This window comes from Palaemon carinicauda, chromosome 21 (assembly GCF_036898095.1).
Source record: "Palaemon carinicauda isolate YSFRI2023 chromosome 21, ASM3689809v2, whole genome shotgun sequence".
In the NCBI taxonomy this organism is placed as follows: domain Eukaryota; kingdom Metazoa; phylum Arthropoda; class Malacostraca; order Decapoda; family Palaemonidae; genus Palaemon; species Palaemon carinicauda.
Genome location: NC_090745.1, coordinates 115,052,226 through 115,063,029, shown reverse-complemented (window position 1 = coordinate 115,063,029; position 10,804 = coordinate 115,052,226). Strand labels below are relative to the sequence as shown.

At 41.0% G+C, this 10,804-nt stretch overlaps 1 protein-coding gene and 1 long non-coding RNA gene across 2 annotated transcripts in view; one reads left to right on the top strand and one right to left on the bottom strand.

Annotated features, from left to right (window-relative positions):
- LOC137614754 (uncharacterized) overlaps positions 1-3,061 on the top strand; it is a 13,890-nt gene extending 10,829 nt beyond the window's left edge. Inside the window, exon 3 of the long non-coding RNA XR_011039151.1 lies at positions 1,788-3,061. This is a non-coding gene — a long non-coding RNA (uncharacterized lncRNA). The remainder of the gene's footprint in view (positions 1-1,787) is intronic.
- Positions 3,062-8,898: 5,837 nt separating this feature from the next.
- Positions 8,899-9,375, bottom strand: LOC137615075 (circumsporozoite protein-like). Its single transcript, XM_068344707.1, has one exon. The coding sequence runs from the start codon at positions 9,373-9,375 to the stop codon at positions 8,899-8,901; it is 477 nt and encodes a 158-aa protein (XP_068200808.1).
- Between the last annotated feature and the right edge of the window lie 1,429 nt (positions 9,376-10,804).

Genomic DNA, 10,804 nt, shown 5'->3' with positions numbered 1-10,804 from the left:
AATTGATACTGAAATCATGCCGTTAATTGTCCTTGGTCCCTTATGCAAAATGGAAATATTCTGGTGTGAACGGTCCCTACTGAATAGCCCGCTCTTATTGGTTTTAATATTAAAAAAGTCATTCCAAATATAGAGTAAACATCAATTAATAAAAACCATTTGATCCAGGCTCTTTCATGTGTAAAACGCTGGGGTCTGATAACTTAGGGGTCTGTTAGGTTGAAGATTTACTACAACCTATTCAACCATTTAGAAACTGTTCTTCAATAACGATAGACTACATTGTATTAATCGTTGAATATAGTCTCAAATACTCTTATTGCCTACGCATTATTTGGCCCTAGTTGTCTTATTTTTAAGTTAAAGGTTGAGATCTTTATCGGCCTTGTAAAGCTAAAAGTTATTTTGATCTGCCTTGTAAAGCTACAAGTTGTTATCTGCCTTGTAAAATTAAAAATATGTAAATTTGAACTCCCTTTTTAAGTTAGTTGTGATTCTTAACTGGATTCTTAACTGGCTTCTTAAGTTAAAGTTGTGACTTTTAACTGGCTTCTAAAGTTGAAGTTGTGATTTAATATGCCAATTTGGGGTAACTAATATTTAATCCATGTGACTGTTCCATATGTATAATTTACAATTTGACTAATGAAATATTCTAATTAGAATAAGACTGGTAGAAGTTACACAATACCTTGTGTTGAATTTTTAATTCTACATATATCATTGACTCGGTATTTTTGTTCCCAGCAGTATATTTCTTTTGTGAAAGAACGTTTTAGGCGTTTGGCGTTTTGAAGAAAGACAAAAATAATAATTTTGACCTTATTTTTGCCTTTGTAATGCAAACCAAATTACAGGGCAAGTTATTTAAACTTGAGAGATCTTCCAAAATACAATCTGTAGCCTGTAAATGGAGCACTATTGCAAACCTCAAGAAATTCTAAACTTCAGCTAGAGACCATTAATGCCCCAGCTATGTATTAGTGCACCAATAAAGTAGTTTAGTAATATGACCTTCTGTAGAACTACAAATCATAGATGAAGTGTCATTTTCCTTTCCATGTGGTATGTGGAATTTTAGATTTGCTTGTATACTAACAAATTTGATTTTAGATGTCTGATCTATGAAAAATATTACTGATATGCAGGTCTTCAGTAAATATCCAAAACATTTGAAAATATAATTCAGAATATATTTTCAAACGATCATGGTACCCTTGTTTTGTTGAATGTTACAAATGAATTCAACTGTGTATTTGCGCACGTTTACTTGGAGAAACTGCGTAAGAGTTATTACTAGAAGGCAAAGCCTTCATCATAAGTTTATTTTGAACGAAGTATATATCTAATATTCATGAACACGAAACACAAGTCTCTGAATAACACGCAGATTAATTATGTATTGTTGATGATTTATCATTCAGAAACATAAGTATCTGAATAACACGCAGATTAATTACGGATTGTTGATGATTTATCATTCCTCATTTTCTAATCTAAGATACGAATTGTTTTCCTATTGCAAAGTAGAGCTAGGAAACTTTCTAAACTCACATTTTTACTCAAATATTTTACATTTGGTCCCTGTTCCCCAATGTTTGTTGAAAAAAAAAGACAAAATTTAAGAACTGACAATGTAATAACCGTAAGCTTTGCTTTTTACTTCCTTTAAATTTTGGTTTGTTTATAATTGGTACTTTTTCCATTTTACATTGAGAGTTTAACGCTAGATACTGTACATTTAAAATGTGACCTGTGGTCTAACAAAATTATAATTTTCTTTCCAGGTGAATTGTGTGGCATCGAGCATTCTTGAAGACTGAATCAATCTCTTATCAACATATGATTCTGTATATTTAAGAAACCTCGAAGATTTGATAAATTAAAAGGACCTTAAGATGTGAAGAATTACCAAGAAACACCAATATTTGAAGAATACTCAAGAAAAATTACAATTTTAATATCGATATAAATATTTTAAATTTTTATTTATTTTTGTTGATTATTATATCAGTAGTTTTTTCTACATTTCCACGAGAGCATTTTTGTATTAGTCAAAAAAATTGTGAAAAACTGATAAATTAAGAAGTTCAACTCTATCATATGAAAGGGATTATTAGAGGTCTTAACGTTTTTATTTTCTTTACATAATCAACTAAAAGACGCTTTGCCATAAAGAGATTCCTAACAGGCATTAAATTCAGTTGATCTATTGAGAACACTAAATATAAATACAGTTTCCCTTAATTCACATTAAGATTATAACTATTTCAATTTATACCTGTTTCACTGAAGATCAATTCCTACGTATCATGAAATAACTTATTTTACTTCTGATTTGCAGTTCTAGGCTATTGTCATCTTATGATGTTTGTAATTCAAAACATATTTGCTGTAAATTTAATGTTGCCTGGATAACCTGTAAATGTTTATTAATACGCCTTCATATATCACTAATCTATTGATATTTAACGTTTTCTAAAAGAATTGCGTGGCCTTACAATTCGCCGTTATAAAAGTGAAATTAAATTAAAGACTTCAGATTAGATTGATCATCGAAAATCTTAGATTATCTCAGTAAGCCAATTTAATGAAAGGATTTTTAATGCTTTTTCGATACAATGAATCTTTATTTGCCCATTTTTTTTTCATTCGAAATATAACAAAGCATTTGACATCTTTATTGATTTTATAACGAAATAACCGAAAAATTAATTTTGTCCTTAGACAGTACCAGATTTTAATTAAAATCAGAGTTACAAACTTCATTACTTAACCTCATGCTTTATATTTCCCATTAATTGAACATTATCTCGTTAAGTTATTAGTCTAAACATTAAATTGTCATAAACCTTCTCTTGAAAAATTTCGCAAAACTGAATATTAATTAGGACTAAAGTCAGAATAACAAATTTCTTTGACTATACCTATCGCATATTTTTTTCTCAGATTTGCCAGTTGCCTGCTGTTGTTTGTGAATTCGTTAATCAAAGCAGTAATAGTAATCACCAGTAATAATAGTATTAGAAATTATCAGGTGTATCAAATGCTAATAATAATGTGCATCAAATGCTAATAATAATGTGCATCTCAATTCATAAAGATTGATACTTTATTACTAATTTTCAAGATAGGCAAGATTCAAACGTTAAAATCATACTTAAAACTTTAAAATTATAGAAAGCCAACAGTTGGTCAAGACCTCTCTCAAATCCATGGATAGTTTTTAAAACCTTGTTTTGGTTGCTTCATAGATATAAATTTAGTTAAATGAGATTAAGGGATTACTTGTGCATATACTGTACACTACATCTATAGTGGATTTTATGAAAATATTTGCTAGTTGCTTTTGGCTTTTCATTGTTCAAGTTATGCTAAAAGATTTAATTGTTAAACATTTATAACTTATTTTTTTGTTTCAATTAATTTGTCATTTAAAGAATGTGCATATTACATTTAAGAAAGAAACAAGTGGTTATGAGTTTGTGGTTAAGGTTATTAAGGTATATACTTGATTTCTTTGCAAAACTTTGCTAATTGGCAAAATTTACTGGGAAATGGGACTCAAAACCCTTTATATCCCATCAGAATTACAAATAGTAAATAAATACTTTAAGAAGAAAACTTACCGGTGATTCCTACATTTTTTGGCAATTGATCGTGGTATTATGTTTGCAGCTTTTTGGTTAAACTGACTGAAGTTTGATGAGGTGACAAACACAGCACGACGTTTCTTCCTTTATCTTCGGCACTTCCTTTGTCTTTCTTCTAGTCCCCTTCCTCCTCGTGCTCCTTTTTTAAGTTTATCCATTTTGCTCCTTTACCATTCCTCCCCCCTCTATAGTTCTCCTCTCTCCTTCAGTCACTGCTCTACTACTATACTTTACTTCTCCACTCCTCTCCATTTTACTTCTCTCCTTTCCCTTTACTTCTCCCCTTTCCCTTTACTTCTCCCCTTTCCCTTTACTTCTCCACTCCTCTCCATTTTACTTCTTTCCCTTTACTTCCTCACAACTCTTCCTTTACATCTCCACTGCTCTCCCTTTATATATCCACTGCTCTCCCTTTATATCTTCACTACTCTCCCTTTATATCTTCACTACTCTTACTTTTACTTCTCCTCCACTTCTTGTCCTTTACTTCTCTACTCCTCTCGACCTTTACTTCACTACTCTCCTTGACCTCTCCTTGACCCTTATTACTTCAACATTTACTTCTTCTCTACTCTTTCTTTACTTCTCCACTCCATCCCTTTACTTCTTTTCTGCTTCTCTCCATTTTACTTCTTTTCTGCTTCTCTCCATTTTACTTCTTTTCTGCTCCTCTCCATTTTACTTCTTTTCTGCTCCTCTCCATTTTACTTCTTTTCTGCTCCTCTCCATTTTACATCTTCTGCTCCTCTCCATTTTACTTCTTTTCCTCTCCATTTTACTTCTTTTCCTCTCCATTTTACTTCTTTTCCTCTCCATTTTACTTCTTTTCCTCTCCATTTTACTTCTTTTCTGCTCCTCTCCATTTTACTTTTCCCCTGCTCTTCTTCCTTTTACTTCTCTGCTTTTCTCAATTTTACTTCTCCACCCCTTCCCCTATACTTCTCCACTCCTCCTTCCAGCAACCTATTCTCCCTTTACCCTCATCACTGTTCTGCCCCTTCCCAATTCCTCCTCCTTTCTGATTTTTCCATTCCCTACCCTTCTGGTTTTCACCACATATTCCCTCTTCTGGTTTTTCACCACTCCTCCTTCCTTCTGCCTTTTCACCACTCCTCCTTCCTTCTGCCTTTTCACCACCACTCCTCCCTTCTGCCTTTACACCACTCCTCCTCCCTTCTGCCTTTACACCACTCCTCCTCCCTTCTGCCTTTACATCACTCCTTCTGCCTTTACGCCACTCCTTTTACCTTTACACCACTCCTCCTGCCTTTACACCACTCCTCCTGCCTTTACACCACTCCTCCTGCCTTTACACCACTCCTCCTGCCTTTACACCACTCCTCCTGCCTTTACACCACTCCTCCTCCCTTTACACCACTACTTCTGCCTTTACACCACTCCTCCTCCCTTTACACCACTCCTCCTCCCTTTACACCACTCCTCCTCCCTTTACACCACTCCTCCTCCTTTTACACCACTCCTCCTCCCTTTACACCACTCCTCCTCCTTTTACACCACTCCTCCTCCCTTTACACCACTCCTCCTCCCTTTACACCACTCCTCTTCCCTTCTGCCTTTACACCTCTCCTTCTGCCTTTACATCACTCCTCTTCCCTTCTGCCTTTACACCTCTCCTTCTGCCTTTACACCACTCCTCCTCCCTTTACACCACTCCTCCTCCCTTTACACCGCTCCTCCTCCCTTTACACCACTCCTCCTCCCTTCTGACTCTGCACCACTCCTCCTTCCTTCTGCCTCTGCACCACTCCTCCTTCCTTCTGCCTCTGCACCACTCCTCCTTCCTTCTGCCTCTGCACCACTCCTCCTTCCTTCTGCCTCTGCACCACTCCTCCTCCCTTCTGCCTCTGCACCACTCTTCCTCCCTTTACACCACTACTCCCTTTACACCACTCCTCCTCACTTCTGCCTTTACACCACTCCTCTTCCCTTTACACCACTCTTCCCTTTACACCACTCTTCCCTTTACACCACTCCTCCTCCCTTCTGCCTTTACACCACTCCTCCTCCCTTCTGCCTTTACACCACTCCTCCTCCCTTCTCCCTTTACACCACTCCTCCTCCCTTCTGCCTTTACACCACTCCTCCTCCCTTCTCCCTTTACACCACTCCTCCTCCCTTCTCCCTTTACACCACTCCTCCTCCCTTCTCCCTTTACACCACTCCTCCTCCCTTCTCCCTTTACACCACTCCTCCCTTCTCCTTTTACACCACTCCTCCTCCCTTCTGCTTTTACACCTCTCCTTCTGTCTTTACATCACTCCTTCTGCCTTTACACCACTCCTCTCTTTACACCACTCCTCCCTTTACACCACTCCTCCCTTTACACCACTCCTCCCTTTACACCCCTCCTCCCTTTACACCCCTCCTCCTCCCTTCTGCCTTTACACCCCTCCTCCTCCCTTCTGCCTCTACACCACTCGTCCTCCCTTCTGCCTCTACACCACTCGTCCTCCCTTCTGCCTCTACACCACTCGTCCTCCCTTCTGTCTTTACACCACTCGTCCTCCCTTCTGCCTTTACACCACTCCTCCTCCCTTCTCCCTTTACACCACTCCTCCTCCCTTCTCCCTTTACACCACTCCTCCCTTCTCCTTTTACACCACTCCTCCTCCCTTCTGCTTTTACACCTCTCCTTCTGTCTTTACATCACTCCTTCTGCCTTTACACCACTCCTCTCTTTACACCACTCCTCCCTTTACACCACTCCTCCCTTTACACCCCTCCTCCCTTTACACCCCTCCTCCCTTTACACCCCTCCTCCTCCCTTCTGCCTCTACACCACTCGTCCTCCCTTCTGTCTTTACACCACTCGTCCTCCCTTCTGCCTTTACACCACTCCTCCTCCCTTCTCCCTTTACACCACTCCTCCTCCCTTCTCCCTTTACACCACTCCTCCTCCCTTCTCCCTTTACACCACTCCTCCTCCCTTCTCCCTTTACACCACTCCTCCTCCCTTCTCCTTTTACACCACTCCTCCTCCCTTCTGCTTTTACACCTCTCCTTCTGTCTTTACATCACTCCTTCTGCCTTTACACCACTCCTCTCTTTACACCACTCCTCCCTTTACACCACTCCTCCCTTTACACCCCTCCTCCTCCCTTCTGCCTCTACACCACTCGTCCTCCCTTCTGTCTTTACACCACTCGTCCTCCCTTCTGCCTTTACACCACCACTCTTCCCTTCTGCCTTTACACCACCACTCTTCCCTTCTGCCTTTACACCACCACTCTTCCCTTCTGCCTTTACACCACCACTCTTCCCTTCTGCCTTTACACCACCACTCTTCCCTTCTGCCTTTACACCACCACTCTTCCCTTCTGCCTTTACACCACTCCTTCTCCCTTCTGCCTTTACACCACTCCTTCTGCCTTTACACCACTCCTTCTGCCTTCTGCATTTTCACCACTCCTTCTGCCTTCTGCATTTTCACCACTCCTTCTGCCTTCTGCATTTTCACCACTCCTCCCTTTTGCCTTTTCATCACTCCTCCTCCCTTTTGCCTTTTCATCACTCCTCCTCCCTTTTGCCTTTTCACCACTCCTCCTCCCTTTTACCTTTTCACCACTCCTCCTCCCTTCTGCCTTTTCACCACTCCTCCTCCCTTCTGACTCTGCACCACTCCTCCTTCCTTCTGCCTCTGCACCACTCCTCCTTCCTTCTGCCTCTGCACCACTCCTCCTTCCTTCTGCCTCTGCACCACTCCTCCTTCCTTCTGCCTCTGCACCACTCCTCCTCCCTTCTGCCTCTGCACCACTCTTCCTCCCTTTACACCACTACTCCCTTTACACCACTCCTCCTCACTTCTGCCTTTACACCACTCCTCTTCCCTTTACACCACTCTTCCCTTTACACCACTCTTCCCTTTACACCACTCCTCCTCCCTTCTGCCTTTACACCACTCCTCCTCCCTTCTCCCTTTACACCACTCCTCCTCCCTTCTGCCTTTACACCACTCCTCCTCCCTTCTCCCTTTACACCACTCCTCCTCCCTTCTCCCTTTACACCACTCCTCCTCCCTTCTCCCTTTACACCACTCCTCCTCCCTTCTCCCTTTACACCACTCCTCCCTTCTCCTTTTACACCACTCCTCCTCCCTTCTGCTTTTACACCTCTCCTTCTGTCTTTACATCACTCCTTCTGCCTTTACACCACTCCTCTCTTTACACCACTCCTCCCTTTACACCACTCCTCCCTTTACACCACTCCTCCCTTTACACCCCTCCTCCCTTTACACCCCTCCTCCTCCCTTCTGCCTTTACACCCCTCCTCCTCCCTTCTGCCTCTACACCACTCGTCCTCCCTTCTGCCTCTACACCACTCGTCCTCCCTTCTGCCTCTACACCACTCGTCCTCCCTTCTGTCTTTACACCACTCGTCCTCCCTTCTGCCTTTACACCACTCCTCCTCCCTTCTCCCTTTACACCACTCCTCCTCCCTTCTCCCTTTACACCACTCCTCCCTTCTCCTTTTACACCACTCCTCCTCCCTTCTGCTTTTACACCTCTCCTTCTGTCTTTACATCACTCCTTCTGCCTTTACACCACTCCTCTCTTTACACCACTCCTCCCTTTACACCACTCCTCCCTTTACACCCCTCCTCCCTTTACACCCCTCCTCCCTTTACACCCCTCCTCCTCCCTTCTGCCTCTACACCACTCGTCCTCCCTTCTGTCTTTACACCACTCGTCCTCCCTTCTGCCTTTACACCACTCCTCCTCCCTTCTCCCTTTACACCACTCCTCCTCCCTTCTCCCTTTACACCACTCCTCCTCCCTTCTCCCTTTACACCACTCCTCCTCCCTTCTCCCTTTACACCACTCCTCCTCCCTTCTCCTTTTACACCACTCCTCCTCCCTTCTGCTTTTACACCTCTCCTTCTGTCTTTACATCACTCCTTCTGCCTTTACACCACTCCTCTCTTTACACCACTCCTCCCTTTACACCACTCCTCCCTTTACACCCCTCCTCCTCCCTTCTGCCTCTACACCACTCGTCCTCCCTTCTGTCTTTACACCACTCGTCCTCCCTTCTGCCTTTACACCACCACTCTTCCCTTCTGCCTTTACACCACCACTCTTCCCTTCTGCCTTTACACCACCACTCTTCCCTTCTGCCTTTACACCACCACTCTTCCCTTCTGCCTTTACACCACCACTCTTCCCTTCTGCCTTTACACCACCACTCTTCCCTTCTGCCTTTACACCACTCCTTCTCCCTTCTGCCTTTACACCACTCCTTCTGCCTTTACACCACTCCTTCTGCCTTCTGCATTTTCACCACTCCTTCTGCCTTCTGCATTTTCACCACTCCTTCTGCCTTCTGCATTTTCACCACTCCTCCCTTTTGCCTTTTCATCACTCCTCCTCCCTTTTGCCTTTTCATCACTCCTCCTCCCTTTTGCCTTTTCACCACTCCTCCTCCCTTTTACCTTTTCACCACTCCTCCTCCCTTCTGCCTTTTCACCACTTCTCCTCCCTTCTGCCTTTTCACCACTTCTCCTCCCTTCTGCCTTTTCACCACTTCTCCTCCCTTCTGCCTTTTCACCACTCCCTCCCCTTCTGTTTTGCCCACTCCCTCCCTGTTTTGCTTTTTCCATTTCCCCTCTTGTTTTGATGTTTTTCAATTCCTCATCCTTCTTCATAGTTTCCACTCCTCCCTCTTCTGCTGTACTTTGTACTGTTCCTTCCTCTTTTTTTTCCATCCCTTCTATTTCTATTGCTACTCCTCTCGTTTCCTCTCCCTTCTTCACCTTTCCACCCTCCTTTCCCCCCTGTTACAGCTCCCCTCCTCTCATTTACGAATTCTGAATTAATGACCTGTGCACCAGTCGAACATTTAAATATTTCTACGCGACGAAACCATTATGACTGAGTTTGCTTTTCATTCAACAAATATAAGTCTGTACAGTATACAAGATCAAATATCAATGATTGCTTTTTATACATGTAATCTTTTTTTTAGTGTTTTCACGTACATAAAGTAGTTTCCTTCAATAGTACTTTATTATATAATAAACTGCCTCACTTGCAGAGTTATTTTTGTTTGAGCGTTCTCTAAGATCTTTGATCATCTTGCCCTTTGTGACACACACCTTCCCTACCTCCACAATCCAATGACCATACCAAATCTCTCTCTCTCTCTCTCTCTCTCTCGCACTCACTTTTTTTTTTATAAAGAGAGACTAGATAGTGTAACTTTTAAATGTATATGACTATTACCAAAGAATTCTATTAAAGCAGAGACATTTTTTTTAGTAATTTTTAAATTGCCATGACATTTTTAAGGATCACTTAAACCTATCAGTGACAAAACATTATAATTGACGATTTTTAGGCCATGAAACAAGCATTTTCTTATTGTTTTGAACATTAGATTTTTGCTTAGGGAATACTTTCAGATATTAGACCTTTCAGTACTATGAAGAACTTTATTGAATGCCAGACTCATCTGATGACCAGGCACTAAAATGTGACACTATAAACTTTAATTTTGACTCATTGAGCTGGTAAATCTCCACCCTTCAATGAAAGATAGATAAACCTAATTTCACATTACCATGATTTTTTCCTATGTGGCAGGATGCTCTCTAGAAATTCTAGATCAATAAAGACTTACCATGATGAGTTATTTAGGGAAGCAGGTTTCAATGACTGTATTGAGACATTACATTTTTGAGTAACATGAAATTTTCAATTAACATAAACCTACATAGGTAGACCTAATACAAGTGATAATGAATTACCTCGGTCCTCCTGAGAGACTGTAAATTGACTTGATAGAATGGCAGGATTATAATGACAATTTTCTGAGGAGGTTTAATTTGGACTTGACATGAACACAAGATCTTGCATGACTTATTGGGTATAATTTCAACAAGTGTTAATTAGCAACTGTTTCAAATCCAATGTCAATTTTCACCTATTAAAAGTTTCAGGTATCACAGGGGCTGCTTAAAAAGACTATAGAAAATTTGTATAACAGAACAATTCTAATAAACAATCATGAATTCTCTCATTTCTATCTATAGTGAAAAGCCAAATGTAGAACAAAAATGCTCTTGAAAAATATCCTGTTTGACCTCAATTGCTCACCAAAATAAAATTAAATTTCCATGAACATATTTTCATCGA